Source organism: Anser anser (genome assembly GCF_964211835.1).
Source record: "Anser anser genome assembly, chromosome: 2".
NCBI lineage: Eukaryota > Metazoa > Chordata > Aves > Anseriformes > Anatidae > Anser > Anser anser.
Window position 1 is genome coordinate 50,147,386 of NC_139721.1, and position 21,435 is coordinate 50,168,820.

The 21,435-nt window shown below is 40.8% G+C and overlaps 2 protein-coding genes and 1 long non-coding RNA gene across 6 annotated transcripts in view; 2 read left to right on the forward strand and 1 right to left on the reverse strand.

Annotated features, from left to right (window-relative positions):
* Window positions 1–3,415, forward strand: part of ABHD3 (abhydrolase domain containing 3, phospholipase) — a 23,973-nt gene extending 20,558 nt beyond the window's left edge. For both annotated transcript variants that reach the window (XM_083821868.1, XM_083821869.1), the window contains one exon: window positions 1,395–3,415. In XM_083821868.1, coding sequence (XP_083677994.1) covers window positions 1,395–1,573 — 179 coding nt within the window. In that variant the 3' untranslated portion in view covers window positions 1,574–3,415. The remainder of the gene's footprint in view (window positions 1–1,394) is intronic.
* Window positions 1,602–9,552, reverse strand: LOC310893229. The gene is made up of 2 exons (XR_014578830.1): window positions 6,677–9,552; window positions 1,602–6,523 (listed from the first exon to the last, which is right to left on the reverse strand). It is a non-coding gene; the product is annotated as an uncharacterized lncRNA (long non-coding RNA).
* A 68-nt stretch (window positions 9,553–9,620) lies between these two features.
* Window positions 9,621–21,435, forward strand: part of ESCO1 (establishment of sister chromatid cohesion N-acetyltransferase 1) — a 32,112-nt gene continuing 20,297 nt past the window's right edge. Inside the window, exons 1-7 of one of the 3 annotated variants that reach the window (XM_083821861.1) lie at window positions 9,621–9,738; window positions 12,375–12,478; window positions 12,684–12,882; window positions 13,447–14,818; window positions 15,465–15,576; window positions 16,651–16,714; window positions 18,854–18,968. In XM_083821861.1, the coding sequence (XP_083677987.1) occupies window positions 12,686–12,882; window positions 13,447–14,818; window positions 15,465–15,576; window positions 16,651–16,714; window positions 18,854–18,968 (1,860 nt within the window). In that variant the 5' untranslated portion in view covers window positions 9,621–9,738; window positions 12,375–12,478; window positions 12,684–12,685. Of the gene's footprint in view, window positions 9,739–10,350; window positions 11,386–12,374; window positions 12,479–12,683; window positions 12,883–13,446; window positions 14,819–15,464; window positions 15,577–16,650; window positions 16,715–18,853; window positions 18,969–21,435 lie in introns of those variants that run through there. The other 2 variants (XR_014578824.1, XM_083821862.1) reach the window with 2 other exon arrangements.

Genomic DNA, 21,435 nt, shown 5'->3' on the forward strand with positions numbered 1-21,435 from the left:
CTTTTTTTGACAATTCGGTGAAACCTCTATTACTCCTCTCTGGACAAAACGTGTGTTCTTTTGCTGCTGTTTCTTTTCTGTTAGCCTGAATAATCAAAAAATCTGTACAAATTTTGTGTTATTTTTTTTCTGTTCCATGAGGTACATTATTTCAAAATCAGAACTTTTAAAAGGCATTCTTCACTGAAATGCTTGAAATTTCTGCTTGTTCAGGAGTATATTCAGTGTACTTACAATTTCTGAGGAAATCACTTAAAGTAGCTAATTTTTACATCAAGAGCACAAACACCAGAGTTCCATAAAGCTCCACCATTGTGTCAGCCAGTTCATAGGATGAGCATCATCCCACCACACTGAAATAAATAATCTGCAAATTCATATGCTTTCTCGGCTGTCAGTCTGCACTAACTGACCTTTATTTTCTTTCACAAAGGTAGCTGCCCAGGTGATAGCGAGCGCTGGTTAAGCCACACATCTGTGCTTATTCAAGATAAGAGGTGCCTCCCTTTAAGCTAACTGGAGGCTGGCTGTGAGGTGGCCACCTCACCGTAGCCCTCATCAGAGTCTGTCTGCTGCCATTCATATATTGGTATTAGTGTTGTGAACCAGGTCAGGGAGCTGAAAACTAACCCAGCAAAAGAAAAACGCTTGGTGTATCTGGTCTAATAATCTGAATTGTATATTAAGGCATTTTCTAGTAGTCACTGTACAGCAGAGAACCACGAACCTACTGAATAACGTGGGGTGGATTTCTGTGTCCTTGTGCGGTTGTTTGCCTTCCTCTTACTTTGTTTCCTGGGTATATTCAGATGATGAGTTCCTCAGGGTGAGAACTGTCTCCCACTTTGTTTTCACGGTGTGCCCTAAACATGCAGTGTAAATGTATGGCAAAACAGATACAATAATGATGACAACCCAGAATTTTCTTTAATTTTAGCTCGTGACGGCATTAACAGTTTTGTGTTTGCAGTCTCCTAAAAAAAAAGAATGGGATTCACAGTTAAGTTCCCAAGTTCCTCATTTTTTCCAAAGTTGGATATTGCAACAAGGGTTAAAAACTACGGGCTTGATTGCCCTTTTGTTTATATTATATATACCAAATCATAAATATGCGTCAACATGAGTGCTGTTACATCAGTAAGAAAGATGAACCCATGATTTCTGAAAGTTTTACAGCAGCCAGAAAAATCCTACAAAAAAGGTGAGTTAATGATGAAGAGATAAATGTCTTTTAACATAGCTATGGTTCTAAGTCCTCTTGCGGTACATTTAAGCATATGTTAATGTGCATTTTTATTCATATATAGTGTGACAAACATTTGAGAAAAATTATTCGGTGGCTGGCATTTCATAGAAGAATAAGTACTTAAAGTTCTCCCCCCCCACCCTTTTAGCTATACCAGTAGAAACTGCCAAACAAAACGCAAACGTTGCTTTGGTTCTGACTTCTTGCGGAGGCCACATTGGTTTTCTGGAAGGAATATGGCCAAGGAAGTGCACTTACATGGACAGAGTCTTCAAGCAGTTCGTGCAAGCTGTGTTTGAGCATGGAAACAAAATCTTTAGCATGTAGCTTTGGACCACTACTGTAGCACAGTGGCACATTCTGACAAGGGCAGTTAAGCTTAATGCACAAATTTTAACTACTGTAAGCCAGCAAATGGATGACGTCCATTAGTACATGCAAAAATATTTTTTGCCTAAGATTTTGTAGCAAGAAACTAAATATTACGTTGTCACTTTTGTATTTATTTTTAATATGCCTTACTAAGAATGACCTTAAATGAAACAGCATTCTGCATACATCAAATTGCACTTAACCAAAACCATCAAGTAAATAGATTGTAATTCCTCAGGATTTTAATTTAAACTACTATATATTTAGGAGACTTAATGTAGATGGCTTTTAATATCAGAATGGCAACACTCAAAATAGCATTTATTATCCTGTCACACATAGTTAAAGTTGATATATTCCTTAGGTGAAAATCTTAAAATACGGAAACAAAAGGAAGGAACACGAAGAAGCACTGGTTCTTCAGATAGGTCTGAATTGCAGCATACTATTCCGTAGCATTAGACTGATCTGCTTTTGCTGTTTTACCCTGAGAGTGTCCAGATTTAGGGCCAGTTACTGTTTTTTAAACGATGTCAATGCCATATTCATTTTACATGATTTTTTAAACAGTTTATTTATAGTGTTTACATATAACCAAAAGATTCCTTTAAAACAGTACTGTAATAACTTATGTAATTGAAAGACATTTTGCATTTCAATGTTTGTGTATAGCCGGGTGTTATCATATATGTAATGCATACTTCATATAACTGGTAATTTCAATTATTCTGTCTGTTATGTTTATATTACCCTGCGAGAACATTTCAGTTTTAAAGAATAAACATTAGAGCATTAGGAAACTATCAAAAAGTCTGTTTTAAATTAAAAAAAATAATCTGAACCCATTGCCTCTGCTATTGTTTCAGCTAATTTCTAAAACGGGTGTAGCAAACTGTTCAAAGAAAGGTGGGAGCTGGGGGGGTGGTCTCTCTGGTTTGCTGTGTGATCCTTTGTCAGCACTTCGGCAAGAGGTTGTGACATCAGCGTTCTCCTCAGCCCTGCAGCAGAGCGAGAGCTAAAGCGGGTCCCTGAGGAAAAAGGACAGTTAGACGCATTTTGAAACTGCTGGGAAGTCCTAATTTAGGGCACGTTGAAATTAAATCTTTTAACCAGCTTCCGTGGAGATCCCCTCTCATTCTACTGTCTGATTTGGGCCTAGCCACACAAGATCAGGCAGTAAAAGTGCAAAGGCGTCTTCATTGTTATGTTTTGAGCAGGCTCAGAACCACAAGAAAACGTGGAGAAAAAAGCAAGTCAGGTCTTCTGTCACAAGCAGTATGTGAACAGTCCTCTTGCGAGGCATGTTTCCTAGTAACAGCAAAGGCAAAGGAAGAACAAAAATACTTTTTGTCGTTAGAAGAAGAAGAAATCAGGATGTGCTGTAGGAAAGCTAGTTTTGTAAGGTGGAAGGTTAAATTAAAAATCAGAAAGTGCTTTTAGGTTTTGACTTTTTAGGGCAAGGCATTGGTCCTTGCGCAAATAATAAAATCTAACTTCTTCACTGATAAGGAAAACGAGAAAAGTGACTTGTAAAAGTGAAACAAAATTTTGTGCATGTTGCTACAACAGATGAAATCAGCATATTAGTAGGGTGCCTTATTCATCCGTACATTCATTTCCATTACAAAAGTTATGTTCCTACAAAAACAGCGAGCAATAAACTGTGTATTGTGTATTATATTTGTAAAATCGTTCAGGTGCAGTATGTTCAAAACTCAACGTCAACTATTAATAAAAAATAAAACCGCTTATATTAAAAACACACCTTACCATTTAAATAAAAGTGACGTGGCAGAACTTGTGTCTCTTTGCACTGTCTTATTTCACTTAGGTCCAATCCCCTGTAGAGATCCACATGGGACGTTTCTCTTTAAATCTACATTTATAAATGCCTATAAAGATGTTTGTTTAAAAGTGCGTGTCTCCCACCCCCAGTGTACAGTGCTTTTGCTTACAACCTGTTAGGGAAAATGCATTGTTCAAAGTGACAAAAATCAGATTTACAATGGCCATCTTCAAGCTTTTGTGGTCAGATTTTCTGAAACATGAAGTGTAGACACCTCAGTTCTTGCAGGAGACACAACAAGAAGTAAGAAGTGCTAGAAGCACTCCTGCTCTGTAATATCTTTAGACCTTGTACACTGAGCTTCGCTAGTAAGCCAAAACACTGAGCCCAGAGTGTGCCCTCTATTCAGAAGAGTGAATTCATCGGGTCCTTGGCTTTTCACGGGGTCTGAACAACCAGACAGCAACAGGGATACAAAGTGTTGGAGACGGGAGAACGCTGTTAGTAAACAATGTACGCGTTGGTGGAAAGATGGAGAATGAAATTCCAAGTCACGAAGGTTGCAGGCACCTCTTAAAGAAAATTTTCCTCCTAGTTCAGAGTCGGGTCGTAACTGAAGTAGGAAGGAACATCTGGAGATTGTCTAATGCAGTCCCCCTGCTCGCAGCAGTGCAAATTATGTACTTGCTCCAAAACATCCACCTCTTCTCAGCTTGCTCTTGGAGTCAACGCGAGGTACAGTTTATACCTGTGAGGCCTTCAGTCACCCAGGAACCACACTGGACCTAAGCTGACTTAGTATCAGAACACAAAGACCAAGATTTTAATGTATTAGGTACACTCTCGCCAAATAGATCTAGAAAATCTGAAAATTTAAAATATAAGGGAAAGCGTGGTCCTACGAATGCAAAGAAACTAACCCGTGGCATACATTCACACTGAACAAAGGGAGGATCAATGCTTTTTTTAGAAACCAGGGCACGCAGCGGTACATTTTACAAGACTTAACCGGAATGGGCTGTGGAGAACAGTGCACGACTCTACAGGAGCTGGTGCCGAGAAAATGGCAATGCAGTGCTGGTGACTTGAGGCAGCTCTTCAAGGTCATGCCAGTACGGCAGCGAGTGTCAAGCTCCAGACATCCACGTGCTGATTGTCACAATCACTCTAGACTGACTGCTACAGGAGTTGGAAAAGGGCTCCGTTTTCAAGAATTACACCCAGGATGCGGTTCTGGAAGCTTCTCCGTACCTCCTCTCAGCTGCAAGTTACCTTTTCCAATTGAGATCTAGCAGGCAATTGTTTGAGCCCTTGAAGTCAACAAAATGAAGCAATTTCTTAAAGATTCTTAAATTCAACACGCGAGCAAACTGGACGTGTCCCAGTCCAGTCCAGTTTATTCCAATGCACCGTCACCCTGCGAAAAACGAGGAAACTCATTCCCAGAGTCGCTGAGTTGCTGCCACACACCGGCACCCTTCAGCCTGAGTCACGTGCTGTTCTCACCCCAGGGTGCCAGCTGCTCAAAAAGAGCCTTATAACACTCATGGCAATGAAAAGACAGAAGGAAGGCATAAAAAAGCCCAGGCGAATCGCCCTAGGGTCTTTCCACATACCTCCAACATGTATGCTGGATTTCCTCCCCAGGGTAGGTTAGCAACACTTCCTGCCAGCCAGGAAAGTTACAACAGCAGCCGATCTGTTGTAGAATATCCCAGGCATGTTTTTTGTTTTTATAGTTGTTGTCTTGTTTTTAATTCCAAGAGAAGAAAAAGCTGCCAAATGCACCAGCAGCCACAATGGGCAGCAGTTCTTCACTGGCAAAATCATAGAACCACAGAATGGTTTGGGTTGGAAGGGACCTTAAAGATCACCTACTTCCAACCCCCCTGCCATGGGCAGGGACACCTCCCACCAGACCAGGCTGCCCAAAGCCCCATCCAGCCTGGCCTTGAACACCTCCAGGGATGGGGCATCCACAGCTTCTCTGGGCAGCCTGTGCCAGGGCCTCACCACCCTCAGAGTGAAGAATTTCCTCCTGATGCCTAATCTAAATCTCCCCTCTTGCAGTTTAAAACCATTCCCCCTTGTCCTATCATTACCTGCCAAAGTAAAAAGTCACTCTCCATCTTTTTTATAAGCCCTATTTAAATATTGTAAAGCTGCAATTTGGTCTCCCTGGAGCCTTATCCTCTTCAGGCCGAACATCCCCAGCTCTCTCAGCCTTTCTTCATAGGAGAGAATCTTCTTGCTCTGTGGGATCCAATTTTCCTGTCCCTTTTTTTCTGTTGGAGACGCAAGAACCCAGCCCCTCCACTCCTCCTGGATGATACAGGGACTTTTTGAATCTGCTGCAAGGGTGGAAGCAAGGGCCCTGTGCTGTCTCAGCTGCCCTTCAGGTCCATTAAAGGAACAATTAGAAATTTGAGCCATTAGAAAACCCCTAGTTCAAATCATCTTCACATGTGGCCTTAGCTGAGCTGTCTGAAGTGTTCTTCCGATGCCCAAGGAGTGCGTGCAGGGTTAATTGCAGCTGTGAGGTTTAAGCAGCTGCTGCCTCTGCCTCTGTCAGTGCCACTTGCTTGCTCAGATGAGATACCTGATAACCAGCAGGGCAGGTCCAGGGTGTGTTAGCGTGTCAAAGGGGCTGCAAGACCTCTGTGCTGGCTGGGCTGCTGTGGTTGACCTGGGGATCAAGAGCTCAAGCCTGCAACTATGCAGCCTGCCCTAGGGCTGCAGTTTCACCAGCAGCTGCACCAACGCTAACAGCTCCCTCCTGCCAAAAGCAGAAGGCTTGCTCTTCCTCCTCCCCTACCTTTTGTTATCCCTGATTCCAGTCATATGGCCCTCGGCCTTTAACTTTTTGGGTTTTTTTGCCAGCTCAGCAAGTTAAATTTCCATGTCTAGCGGGGCAAGGTGCTAGAGAAAGGGTGGCGTGAGGTAAGGAGCTGGAGCCCACCACTGAGAGTGGGGAAAGAAATTGGAGAGGACAGTGGGAGAGGCTTCCCCCTTTTGGTGGCAGCTGTCACACAGGGTCACTGCATCTCCTGAAGCTGTAGCCCAGTAGGGCACCCTCTACAATTAGTGGGATGATCCATGTATCGGATGAATTACAGCTCCTGTAAAAAAGTGGCATAACTTAGAAGCAAGTATTTTTTCACTTAGCTGTAGTCAACAGGCGCTCCACCAGTATTACAGTTAAACTTGGTAAATCAGGCTAAATTAACATGAAATCCTTTTGGGGTTACACCTGTTCTATCCAGATACTCCACCTGGGCAACTGCAGCTCCTCCTTCCTCCCCCAAGTCCCCGAGTCCTACAGTAAATCCATGCCCGAGCGCTCCTGTTCACAATCACCGCAACTTCTGAAGACAGCACATTTCTGAAAAGTTTGTGAAGTTTATGCTCTTGCAGTTAAGAAAGTGACGTTTGCTAGCACGTTCACACTGAAATCAGTGCTTCAAAATGCTGCCACCTTGTGTGCAAAGTTGGAAGTTTACTCATAGTCTATACCACGACCTGCGATTTTCCGAGTTTTTGGAGTTGAATGCTTTACAAGAATGCTTGCTTCTTTACAACATCCCTGCTGTTCAGCAAATTACTATTCCATGGAAGGACGTGAGAAAATCTACCTTGACTTGCTTCATGTTCCTAAGAAAGAGGGAAGTGAAAACATGGTGTTAAATTTACAAAGCTAGCAGTAATGTTAAAAAAAAAAAAAAAAGCTTTTATCATCCTCCAGGAAGTTTACAGGCTGCTCAGTGATTAAAGTATCTTTCATCTGGAAAGTATTCTGTGTGTTACTCTAGGAAAGCAGGAGACCACATGTTGCTGCATTCGTTGTAAAGTGACAGCAGATTATCATGCATTAAAGAGGAGCTGATATGGGGGGTTATAAATAATACTATCAGCTTTTTCAAAAACTGCAGCTGCTGAAAATTTCTATTTGTCTAGGACAAACTGTGCTTCAATGAAGTGTGTCTAGAAAGAAGACTTCTCAAGGTAGGCAGTTCCCTGTTTCAGTTAATAAAGTGAGAAATTTACAGACAACAAAATGTCTCTAGGGAATATGATCTATACACAAGAAATCTTATTCTGTTCAGCAACATCACTACACTTTCTAACAATTAATCCAATATATGTAATACCAGTAGAAACCAATAAAATATTTGGAAAATCATTTTAAAAGGCCTCAAGAACTATTAAAAAATCAAAATACCACTTTATAAATATTTCAAATATTAACAAAAGAATATTTGCAGAAGGTTTACACTATATAGCTTGCCAGTATTGAATTACTCGTGTGGACTGTCTGTTAGATCAGAAATCTGTTACCAGAAATCTGTATGGGAAACCAGAAATCTCTGGGAGAAAACCTGTCACATACTGCCGTTCAAAAACTTTGTTCTCACATTCAAGGTCATTTACGAACCTTGGCTAACACCGAGGTTCATGACACTGTTCTCCAGTCATTCTGATGGAGGGAAGTGTACACATCACTATGTAAATTTATAGGCAAATAAACCTGGACGGTGACTGTATTAGCAAGCAGGGTGTACCAACAGGGGTGGACACGCACAGCAAGGCTGCCGATGTCGATCCCAGCAAGCACACTACTTGCATTCAGGTAAGACTTGCTCCAGGTTAGCCCTAGCCTGGTAACAGGACGGGGCGCATGAGGTACTTCTGCGTCAGTGTTTAGGGTAGGATGAGGAGGACACCTTTGGAGCAACCCCCTCGGTTGTCCCCACTTGTCATGCCTCGTCTTGGTGTGTGCAAACCCAATTCCTTTCGAATGACGACAAAACTACAGGCACATCCCCAGAACATACCTAACCCGCCCCACCTCTAGTGGTCACTGAATCTACAGGACTGGACTGGAACTGGGCTGGACTGGCACGTCTAGTACGTGGCTGTCGGATCCTCAGCAATCCTTATTTCACTCAGACTTTCCTAAATTGCTTGCTAATGTGGATATTGGCCTGGACTTGGAAATATCCTGAGGCAATGAACCCACAACATAAAGTTGGATGAGGTACAGTTCTATTATCCAGAGTAATAAGGACTGAAATATCCCCAACAATGTAAATAAATAAATAAATAAATAAATAAATATAGTTATGCTATAGAATGAGTTACCAAGCTGCAACTTTTAAATCAGTTAGCCAGCATCTTTAGGGTTACTACCAAATGTGGGGAAATAAACCTCACTGGTCTCACACCAACTGAGTGAACTCCCTGCTCTGGAGAGACAAGGGGACACCACACGGAACCAGTACTGTCTGAAAGAGCAGATTTTTCACCCAGTGTGCAATAAGCCACTTGTCACACACTCGGGAAAAATACTGCTTTTATTCAGGCCTGGCTAGTTGGTGTACTTTCCACAAATCGAGCACACCCAATGCAGGCTTCTTTGTTACACTTCATATTCTATCTAATAAGTTTTCACTCTAATCTACATGAGTTGTGTAGTTACGTGGTGTCATCCTTCTTGGCTCCTTTTCAGGCACTCCTGCCCATGCCCTCCTTTCCTTGTGGGTCTTCTCTGATGAAGTACCCTCACTTTTTTTATGCATATATGGCCACACGTCACCCAAAGACAACTTAAGGCGACTTTCTCCTGCTAACTTTCCATTGTTTTGTCCAGAAGGAGCATTTGTCCTTGATCAAAGGCAGCCTAGGTTAAACGTTAAACGTAATTCCTGTCATGTACTGCATAAATGATAGCTGATTAAAGGGATGCTTAATTAAACACAGACAATACCTCTCCTTTTTTCAAGGGAAAGTGTATTCTACATTTAAAAAGTGTATTCTAAATTTATTTGTCTATTTATGCACACACACTTGCACAGTGCTGCACTTAAAGACTTCTTGGTGTCCAGTAAAGCGAAGCTGATGAGCAGGAGACCTGGAAGAACACCGAAACGCATCACTATGGAAGCTTCCAAAAGCACCGGGACCAGCGAGCACTTCTGGAATAACCCTACGTGGCGTATTTAGGGGGACAGCCGAATGTACGTGGGAGAAGCGCCTCACAACCACCTCAGAACCAGCCCCAACGAGAAGCCCGCAGCCTGAGGCGGAATCCACCTCAGGGCAGCCGTTACCCCAACGGCCGCCCGCTGCGCACGCGCGCGCTCCCTCCTCACCCCTCCCGCCCCGCGCGTGCGCGCGCCTCCCTCCTCCCTCCTTCCCCCCCTCCCTCCTTCCCCTCCCCGCCCCGCCCCTTTCCCCCCTCCCTCCTCCCCCCGCCCCCCCGCCCCGCGCCCGCAGCTGGCGAGCCGGGCGAGGAGGGCGGCTCGCGCCGCCGGCACGGCCCCGACGCCCGCGCGAGGTAAGCGGCGGCCGCCTCGCGCCGGGCGGTTGGGAGCCCAACGGCCGCCGCGCGCGCCCCCCTCCCTCCCTCCTTCCCTCAGCGGCCGCCCGCTCCTCACAACGGCCGCCCTCCCTCCTTCCCTCCCTCCTCACGGGCAGCCCCGCGGAGCCCCGCAGCCCCTTCCCGGCGCCCAGCCCTGCCTTCTCCCTTCCCTCCCCGCCTCGGGCCTGCCTCGTCGCCCGCGGCCCCGGCTCGGGCCTGGCTGCGGCCGCCTCCGCGATCGTGAGGCGGGGGGAGCGTCCCCGTGTCCCGTCCCCCCTCCCCCCCCCTTGCCCCCCGGCTCCTGAGGTGCGCGGCCGGCCTCGCCGCGGCCCCCCCGCCGTGAGAGGGGAGCTCGGCCGCGTTGGGACCCGCCGCCGAAGCGCTGTCACGGCCGCGGATGGCACTGGGCCGCGCTTGGAGGCCTCGCCTTTTCTTCCTGCCGCCCGAGTTTCGCCGGGGGGTCTCAGCCGCGGGGGTTCTGTCGCGGCAGGTCCCTCCCTGTGCGAGCCCTCTGCCGTGCAGGTGGGCCCCCCGCCCGGCTCGCCCCTGCTCAGAGGACTCCGCGGTGTGGGAGTTGTGCGTTTCTGCTTTCCCTTCTACTTCATGCGCCAAAACCTTGGGCTGCTGTTGCGTAGTTTGTTGTCGTCTTTCTTCTGTGTCTTCTTTCCGCGATCTGGCTTTTACTGGAGGGGACTTCTTCGGGGCAGAAACCGCCGGTTTTAGAGCGTCCGGTGAAGTCCTTGCTCTGCTGCAAAAAGTATTGGTAGGAAAGGATTGACTACTAAGGAGCCAGCTCTCTTTGTGGGAGGAGAGCGCATTTGTCAGTGCCCTGAGAAGCAATCCACCGAGGGAAGGATCGCATTTTCTGTTTTGGTCTTGAAAGTCTTTCTTGAGTGTGCCTGGTCATGTGGCTGAGAGTGACAGTGATGTCTGTACAGGGCTGGAAAAAAACAAGTAGGCTAGTTTTATACGGTATGTGCGTCACGGTGTTTTCAAATTGTGAGGGTCAGTGGTGTGCTCTAAACTGAGAGAATCTAAGACCACAGACTCGTTCAGCAGCTATGCCTGTTGTTTTCATCCTGAGTGCAGTTTAAAGTGGCCGTACCACGTCCCTGACAGGCTGTGGCCAGTGGAAAGCTGTCGGTTTGCCGAGTGTCATGTAATAGCTCTTTCTCTATTGGTAAGGCATGCAAATTCTCTGACCTGCTTCTTGGGGAGAGACGGGGAAATGGCACTATGAGAGGTGCTATTAGAGATTTTTTTCCCTGTATGTGTTCTTTAATGCCATCTCAAATACGAGGCTCTGGTCATACAGCTTCTTTAAAGGAGAAAGGTAGAAGACAGCATTGGTGTCGATTTGAATGTAAGCATTGTTTATCTTGTGTGTTTAGAAGTGTCTTCAGAAGACAGAATAAATGAAAACGGGGTGAAGGACGATTGTAAGTCTGAAAGAATAGAAGAAGTTTACAGGTCTTTACCTCTTCTGTGTGGATAATTAATAATTATTAAAAGGAGTTTCGTAAGTGTCTTTCAGTTGTTAGAGAAAGGCCTGTGGTTGTCGATACTGGAAAGCAAATTGTAGTTGAAATGAAGTGAAAATACCTGCTCAGTGTTATACAACTGGTAATTATGAAGTTCCTGTTTGACCTTAAAATCTGTCAGACTTAATACCAGCTGAGTTAAAGTTTGAAAACTAATACAATTTTGGTTTAGATTTTTTTTCTAGTCAGGCTGCCCTTGGCAAAAATTAATGGGTAATTCTTGACCTAAAAAGGTAATATGGAAGCTCCCAGCACTGAGTCTTCAAGCAAACTTAATTTTTAAAAGATATGATTGCATCTTTACGGAACAATTATTACTAATGCTGTAATACAACAAAGGTCTCTTTGAATAAGAGATCGTAAAAGTTCCATAAGCCACAGATAGGTGTGAAGGATATGATTGACAGAATCTGTGGAGACTTGACTGAGAATCTCTGCTAGTTTTTAGACTCTTGTTCATGTTAACTGCTGCATCATTAACAGCATTTCAGAAGACATCATTTTCTCTAACGCCCAAGGCAAATAATCTCTAAAACACGACTTTCTAGGCTTTCTGTCTCTGAATTGTACCGTAAGTGGAATTAGAAGGCATGGTTATAGACAGTTGCTGATGTCCATAAAGTTCTGTAGTAGCAGCCACAAAACATTGTGGAATCCAGTGAGTTTATCTGCTGTTGCTGTGAGGCACGGGATTGACAGGACTCCCACTTTTTTGGACTATGAAAAAGAACACCAAACTATTTTCTAGAAAAAGACAAAATGCCAATAAGCTTCTTTTTCAAATGATACTAGATCTGCCACCTTTCAAAAAGTAAAAAGGTGAGGCTTAAGACAGCAAAACGCCAAAAATTTCTGGGCGTGGAAGTAAAATCTGAAAGGTTTTTAGTTTTCTTTTAAAATTGGTTATCAATTTTAAAATTGATAACCATGAATTGCTAAGCGTTGATAAACTTTAAGCGTTGTTTGAGGAGATGGGAATGGGTGGGAGCGCTGAATTCAGGGCCTGAGAAGGAAGTTAATAAAGTGCTTATTGCATCTAAACACTACGTGAACATTTTATGTTCTTCATAGGTGTCATGAAACGTCTTGTTCATAAGCATATACGTAAGGAATGCTCTTGGCACACCTTGATAAGTCACTTTGGCCCGAACATCGATTGCCTCTTGTAAAAACCTGTAAGTAAAATAAATGTAATTTGATTTGATAGTGCTTTGATGATTTGCTCTCTGATCGTAGTTAGCATGCTCTGCCTCAGAAGGGGAAAAGAGAGTATCAGTTACCTTGTTTTGTAAAATGGGCAAATCTTTGGTTATGTTAACTGACACTGTAACAGCAGCTGGTAAGGACTCTAAAAGCTGAATCAATTATTGTGTTTTACAGAAATGGCAGCTCAGAAAAGGAAGTCTGCGTTAGTAGAGCCTTCTGCTAAACGTCCGAAGCTGGACAAGAACAGCAGACCATCATCAGCAAAGAAGGAAAAAGAGGTGTCAGATACAAAACATGTCTCAAATAAATCAAAGTCTAATCAGTGTGCAGCGCAGGAGAAAACTGTACTCAAAACCTCTGTCAAATCAAACAGGTCAGTGACAAAGCAATAAGTAATTATTCTACGTTATCTTCCTAAGCTGAATTAGTGCAGAAACAATCTAAAGACAGTGAATTTGAGTTAAAGATACAGTTAAAATAGTTAAATAATACTAGTGGGAAGATCAGCCCTAAATCATTGTGTGGTATCTGCTACATGATCTTTCTCTGGAACCATGTTAGTGTCTTCAAATCCAGAAGGACTTCATCCAAAAAGGCTTCTGAAGGGAAAAAAAAGTCTAAGCTAATACTTCATTTAAAAGCCACAAGTGACAACAATTCAAAAACTGCTAGAAATGTTAGAAAGCATTCACGTGGGGTTCATAGTTCAGTCTTGCAATGCATAAAAAACGTTAAGCACTACATGTAAGAATAACCAGGTGGAAGTGGTGTCTTTTTAGAAAGATTCCAGAGAAAATGATTCTTCTAAAAGCATTGAAGATATAGATTGTTATTTAAAAAAAAAAAAAGTCAGAGGCAGAGGTTTTTAGGAATGAGAAAATTTTTATGACAAGTTCTACTTTCTGGATGCTGAAAAATAATTATTTGAATCTTTCAGTAACAACAGCAATGAACCTGAAGTAGGAATGCGCATGACTACGAGATCATCGGGGTTCAACTCAAATAATAAAACAATACCTGACAAAAAAGGCCAACAGCAGCCGAAATCTACAAAAAGCAAGGAGGTATGCCAGAAGAAATCGGTGCAAGAAATTCCTAAGTCAAAATGCGTAGCTGCTCCAAACGAGTCTGTTACGAGGAGATCCCAGAGACTGCAGCAGTTAACACATGTCGAAGTACCAGCAAGATCCCTTCGTAATAGAGAAGTTAAAGAAGAAAAACCTTTGGAAGTCAAACAAAGTAGCCAGGCAAAAAAAAATGCACACAGTGCTACAGCAAAAGTAGTGAAACCTGCTGGAGCGAAAACAGAGCAGAAAAAGACAAAAACAAAGCCAAACAATGCAAATGAAGATAAAGAAATACATGTAGAAGTAACCAGCTCTCTGAAAGAGAAAAAGTGTAAGGCAGACAGCAAAACCGGTAATTCCAACAGCCTTCAACCCAGTGTTCAGGAGTCGTCATTGTGTCACGATGACAGTCTCAAGGAAGTTAAGAAAGACCAAATGGGCCCTGTATCTCTGAATCCTAGCAACACAAAGAAAGTGGAAGCAGATTCTCCTAAGCCAAATTCTAAGACAGTCACTAAGGAAAAGCAACAAATGCATCAGAACATAAAAACCAGTACAAAGCCAAACAAGGTTTCACAGCCATCTGTAAGTGAAGCAGCTGTAGCTGATCAGCCAGAGAACGATGTAAAATCCAAAAGAGTAAGCATCCTGGAACTTTGTGAAGAAATTGCAGGTGAGATCGAATCAGATACAGTAGAGGTGAAAAAAGATTCCCCTAATGCTGAGTGTGGAAAACCAGAAGAAAAGCCTGCTGAAGTACAGCTGCAACAGAGTGAAGCGCTTTCTCAGAAAGAACCTAGTCAAAGTACTCAATGCAAACGTTTTTTCCCTAGCAAAAAAGGAATGCCTGTCAAGTGTACTCTGAATGGTAGAAATAACTCCTCAAACAAGAACTCTAAATGGACCAAAATTAAATTACTGAAAGCAAATAACATGAAGCAAAGTAACTTGCATTCTGCAAATGCCCCCAAGCTTTCTTTGTTAAAAAATTACCCTGAAGTTTCAGAGGCAAGTCAAATAGCCCCAGAAGCACAGCTTTCTAAGGCACAAAGCAAGCTGTCCCTAACAAGACTCTCGGAGAATGAGAGTCCAGCTTGTGTGCAGGATAAATCAGACCCTTCATCTGAAAGAGCTGGAAGTAAAGAAGTGGCATTAGAAATAAAACAGCCTGCAAAAAGAGGTGCAGAAAACGGTTTATTGCGTAACTTGACAAAACATTTCTCTGAGCCACGATCAGATGAGGTAAGCCATTTTAATTATGGTGGGTGGTGGGAGGGTGTTGTAAATCTGTTCTGTTTTCTGAGAATGCTATGCTCAGGAGTTTTGTCTCAGCAATCACTATTTTACAGTAACTTAAGATTTTTAGATTGTATTAAAGGTCCTGTTACTGGAGTGTTATCGTAGATGGGGTGACAGTAAGCTGGAAAATTAATCCTAAATTCTGTAGTTAACTAAATGTTGATGGTTAAAGTTTCCTGCTGGAGGCAGAGGCTGTACAGATTCATATGGACACTTCTTGATGACTTAGGTTTGCATGGTTATTCTGTTCTGAAAAGTCGAGTTAAAAGACATGACGAGGGAAAAATTTTTTCTCTACCTGAATCAGTTTCCATTACAAGTTAAGGTTCTAAAGACAAAGGGTTTTTATGGAAAGTATTTTGCAACCTTATATATAAAATAAAAAATATTTTTAGCTAAATTAATATCACAAACTTTAGTATGGACTAGCTAATTAATTGCATTTTGTCTGCTTGAAATAATGTAATAGAAAAATTGGTGCTGTACTCAAGATGTTAATACTGAGTTAACTGAGTGGTTTCAGTAATAGGTTAGAGGCATTAAGTGTCTCTGTTTTTTATTGAAATTTAATGTTTTCTGTTTTGTTTAGAGCTTTCAGTTATGTTTGGAATCAAGTCCAGAAAGCTCTCCCATAAAGTATCTTGCAGCTCCTAAACCACCAAAACAAATAAAAAAAGAACCTGGAGAAAGTGAGCCACAAGGTAAACACTTACTAATAATTTCTCTTATTTTTCTGACCAGTTACACTGGAAGTATAATAAGTCTTCCTTTCAGAGGAATGATTCACAGAGTAAGGTACAGTTGGTGCAGAACTAAACTTTCAGGATTGGAACTTGCAGACAAAAAAATCCCCTTTCATTTTCCATGTAATAAATGAATAAACGTTCACTTTTTCAATTGGATTCTTCTCTTGCATCTGTTTCTGTTAAGGATCCTCTGTTGGTTACCGCTTCTTTTGAATAGGTATCTGCATTTTTTTCTCTACTTTATTCTACTTAATCTTGACCAAGTTATTAATTGAGTAATTGCCCTCCTGTTTTTATTAAGGAGTTTTCATTTTTTCAGCCTGTGAATGCTGTTAGTCAGACCTTGTGATGCATGTGATGTGAATTTTTGACTCAAGTACATTTGACTAAGAATTACTATCAGTGGATCACTAGCATATCTTCTCATTAACTTTCCCCTTGACATTTCATCCTTTTGCTTTGTGTTCTTGTTTTGCTGGGTTTTGTTTTGTTTGGAAAACTGAACCTGATCTTGAGTGTACTGTTTAACTATTTAGTTCTACTAAATAGTTACAACTTTACTGCCATTTTAAGGTATTTTTGCAGGACAAAATATACTGTTAGAGAATGTAAAAAATGTGGTTTTTTTTTTCATTTGTCTATTCTGGATTGCTTCTTTTTTTCTTTTACTGTTACAGAGCACACTTCCGGTGGTGGCATTTATGATTCTGATACTATGTAGAGACCTATTTCTATAGATGTATAGCAGTTATAAACAGATTTAAACTCTGGTGTAGTTTCACTACTGCACTTCCTTAGCTGCTGGCACACTGTTCTGCAGAACTGACATGAAAATATTAAAGAAAATTGCATGCTTTTTTAAGTATATGTGGCAAAACATATGAATACTGCCTCAAAGTTGCATCTCTTTATTGTTTATGAGCAAACTGCAGCATTGTCTTGAATATGTTTTAAAAAAAACACAATTTGTGTTATTTCATGTGCAACTATAAACTTTATAATGAGATTACAATCTTTGATTAATTGTAGGTTTGGCTCCCAAGCAGGTGACGCAAACTTCATCTACAAATCAAACTTCTGAAACTGAGAGCAGGTATAGTATTTCATACATTATGAAATAAGTTACCTTCCGTAAAGTTACGTTAATTTTTATTACAGGACTGGTCACTTTTCTCCTAGCCTCAACTTCCAGTTTCAAATAAGTGACTTGCTTATAAAAAGGCTTCCATTTTGCCCAAGTAATTGGGTGTTTTTATTTAGTTAAGAAAATTATTAAGTGAGATATGTAACTGTGCACTAATTTTAAAAAGTAGAATTTTGCAACGTTGGGAGAATGTTTCTAATCATCTGTTCCTCAAATCAGATGAAAACCAGAAAATATGGAAGGGATTGCTACATGTTTTTCACTTACTGAATTATTTCACGTGCTTCTGGAAAGGTTTTCCCTTCCAGAATAAATTCCCCTAATTTATTAAAATTAGGGTAGTTTTTTTGTTTGTTTGTTTTAGGTGGGGAAGAGGGGACTTAATTTGGGATTATTTTGTGATTGCTGTTAAACTACGGTTCTGTGCTCTTAAACGGTCACTTACAGACACTTAACGTTATATCTGCTATCAGTTCAAACTGATATTTTATACTTGATCATGTCACCTTTAGTTTTTGACTGTAGTTCTGTGACATAGTAAGGAGAATAATTTTTTCATACCTGAAGTCTTGAACAGTAATATAGTTGGCACAGTAGTTAGTAAATTGCTGCCGTTCTCTATGTTCATAATGGAAACAAGAAAAAGATTCAGTTCATTTTCAGTACTCCATCCGAGGCCAGATTAAGGATTCTGCCAAACCAACCCTTTTGTACCTGTTAAAAAAATTCTACTGCTGTGGAATTTTACAGAAAACGAGTGTGAAGGTAGAAGTTAAAGGAAGGAATCTTCCTAGTTAAAGGAAGATTTTCAGATTTTTCTGTAACTACTACAATAACTATTTTTTCATATTTTTATTCTTAACTTTAATAGTTTTATGGCATCTACTCAAATTTATTAACTTTATTAGTTGAACAAACCCATATAGCCTTATTAATCTGTGTGTGTGTGTATATCTATATATATTAGTCTTCTGAGAGCTTTTTTACCCTGATTTCCATACGGTATTCTTGATTTATCCAAGGCTTAAACTATCATTCTATTTTGTGGTACTCCTGTCACAATGTTAAGAGTAACGTATATTCTCTACAGCATAGCTCTTGGGGGGGGGGGGGGGCGCATTTGGGGGCACATGGCTAGAGAAAAAAAGATCTTGGATTTTGCAAGAAAAATGCTCTTGCACAGAAAATGCTCCTCTAAAATATCTGGGAAAATGTGGTTGTTTTGTTCTGTTTTCAAAAAGTTAACTTAGTTAACTTGCTGCATGTGCTACAGCAGCAGCTACAGTTAAGTATTTGCCCTATATCCTTAGTTTGCTTAGAAATAGAATATGTAAATGTATGCTTTCAGTAGTTTTGTATGTTTTCTTCTGGTTATCTCCACAAGTTCTATCCAACCTTGGAATTGATGTTATCTTTCCCCCGAATTTAGTAGAAGGTTAATTTTGTTGTTGATTCATTATAGTGCTTTCCAATGTCCCTTTCAGTTGTAACAAAGGGAGACTGAGCTGAGTGAGAAGATTGCACTAATATATATCCATTTATCCCTTAGGCCCTCTTCTTGCTTCCTACCTCCCTCCCATCTCCCTTTACTGCCTGTAGTAAGAAGATAAGTTTGAATTGAGCTTGAGAGATTTATGACTTATGTTTTATATTGCCCACTTACGTTTGTGGGAATATTTGTATGGTTTGCTTTAGCAGCCTGATGTGTGATACCTGACACTAGAAACCTAAACCTTGTGTAGGAAATGTATAGCATTGGGCATCATCCTTCACGCTCTGAAAACTTCTCAGTTAATGCTTCTGTTAATGGATGTGAATAACCTACCCTACTTGATTGTAATTTTTTGGGGGTGGTTACTAAAATAGTCTTGTAATTAGGCTAGTCATGAACTGTATTTTTGTTTGATCCTCTTATTTGCCTATTTTTCCAGTAGACTTGCAAACTGAAATGTATAGGACTGTTTTGGGTAATTAACTTGGCTTTGCATCTTGTTAAAGTTTAGTTATACTAATCACAAAGGCTTTAAGTGTCTAGGATGACATGTATAAGCAGTCCCTTTTTAACATGAAATATGTTTATATTTCAAGGGTTCCATTGACAAATCCTTCATTAACATCAAAGTGCAGTAACTTCCTACCATCTGAGGAACATATTCAAAAGCTAAAAGAAGCAGGAAAAGATGGCGATAAGCAGCTAATCATAGTAAGTAATAACCTTTTAGTAGGGTTTATGGTTTCTCAGACAAATTACTTCGGAATTAGCAGTGCCGTGTTTTTATGAACTAGTCTAAAAATCATTACTCATATATACTACTATTGCCATTGTAAATGATTTGTGAAAATTGAGCCTTTATTAAATTGTCATTCAATAGTTTGGAAAAATGGTGGCTGACTGACTCACATTTAAAACTGATTCTTCTTAAAAAAACGCTCTTTTGGAAAAGACTGACTACAGTAAAAATTTGTTTGCTTTAGAGAGAATAACTTGCCTTTACTTAGGTGCAAAATCTCTGTTTCGTAAAATTTCAGATGCATAAGGGGATTTGCATCTGGCAGATTGTGTACAAAATTAATATGAATGGATTTATTTTTGCATCAATCAAGTATACGTTGTTCTGAGACAACCTTTTTGTCTTGGAACAAATGTATTTTCCTGTGAACATGCTAATTTTCACCGTACTATTTAGGTAGCATAATGGTTTGGTTCTTTGTTCTCACCATTATGTGCCATTAGTTACCAAATGCAGGTATGTCTTTTAAAACAAGCAAATGCAAAATGAGAAGGAAGAGAGTGTTTTTTTTAATCACAGAAAAGACAGTCATTTTTCTATCTTGTAGAATCATGCAGCTTCACAGTGAAACAGTCGGAGAGTTTTTGTTTTGTTTCATTTTTGCTTTTTTGTTGATTAATGTACGAGATAATCCTTGAGAAATTAAAAACTGGAGCTGGAAATCTAAAGCGGGAGGGGAAGCAAGGCTGTGAGAAAGATGGACTCTTTAGGACACTTGTCAGTAAAATTACCCGTCTCATATAGACTTGGTGGTCTTGCTAAATTGCATTATTTTTCATGTAATGCATGGATCATATATACGAAAATATTGACCAAAATAGAACCAGCTCAACTCTGAATACTTTCTTGTATCCATACTTTAATATTTCAAAAGCAGAGCTTCTGAGAAGTAATTTGATAAGTATATCCTTGATTTGCCTAAATGATACAAATCTAGACACTTGAACACCTACTCGCAAGATGATAAATGGTGTCTGTGAACAATATCTAACACTTACTAAGTAGTTCACCTATTGTTTCTTTTAAAAGTCATTTTACCAACAGAGTTAAAATGTGTGATTAAATACCTTAACTATATTAAAAGGACTGTAAGAGTATTCCTTTTCACTACAGTGAGGTTGACTTAATTTTTAGGCATACAGTAATAGAGCTTAACTGAAAAGTTGCCTAGGACCCTTGAAAAGAAGAAATATGTAACTTGCTGCTTAGCTACTGAGGAAAGAACTTTTTTTTTTTTAACCAGGTATTCAACAGTAAGAGTTCTAAGTTTTCTAACCTAACAGCAGTTTAGAACATAAAGAATGGTTACCTATGAAATACACTAGGAAAAATGGGAGAGACCTAGTTTCTTGTTTTCTGTGTGTATTTCTGGAAAATGCAAGCAAGCAGCGTATTTCATTTTTAAATGTGAAAGTAACAGCTTCATAATGTCTGATATGTTTCAACACTTCACACAAATCAAATTCACTGAGTTTGGAGTAGGCTTTTTATTCTGTTGAAAGGGCATTTTGGTAATGCCTGTAGTTCACTTTACCAAGAGACCATTAGGAAAGGTAGTGCTCTGATATTCTTTTACCTGGGGGGAAAACTGATTTTAGCATTGTCAAAACATGTAGGGGATCTCAAATATTTGATATGTCACTTTGTAAACCGCTTTCCTTGACGTTAGTTACTGTGGTGACAAGACATATGTCAAGTTATGTCAGGAATAGTTTGTGCTAGCTTCTGGAGGGAAAAGAAGCACTAAATGTCTTCTGAAGTACCAGACTTTGTTCATACAAATACCCAACAGAATGGGATTAAATCTGTCTAATAAGGTATGGTACTTTTTGAAAGTAATAGTTCTGTTTTGCATATCCATGGTGAATTTCATAAATGTTGATGCTGAATGGCTCTGAGGGGGGTTGTTTTTTGTTTTGGTTTGGTTTTGGAGACACTTTCAAAGGTCGTTATGTACTTCTGTAATGATTGTCTAAGAACAACTGATTCATTTCGTTCAAAAGCTGCTAGCTGTTCATGTTGAAATTTCCCCTATACAGAAAACAGGCTTACTCTACACAGCCAGATCAGTGAAACTAGCATTTGTAGTGTTGGTAAAAGAAAAAAGTATAGTTAATAGTTAGAAACCTTTTTCCTTTGAAGTTTCTAATGAGAGGTATTAAGAGAAGCAGTCTCATTCTTCTTTAATTTGAGCAAAGATGGGAAAAAAATCATTATTATATTCTTAGCGGGGTATCACAGAATGGCTGGGGTTCGAAGAGACCTTGTTCCAACCCCCCTGCCCATTGGCAGGGACACCTCCCACCAGACCAGGCTGCCCAAAGCCCCATCCAGCCTGGCCTTGAACACCTCCAGGGATGGGGCATCCACAGCTTCTCT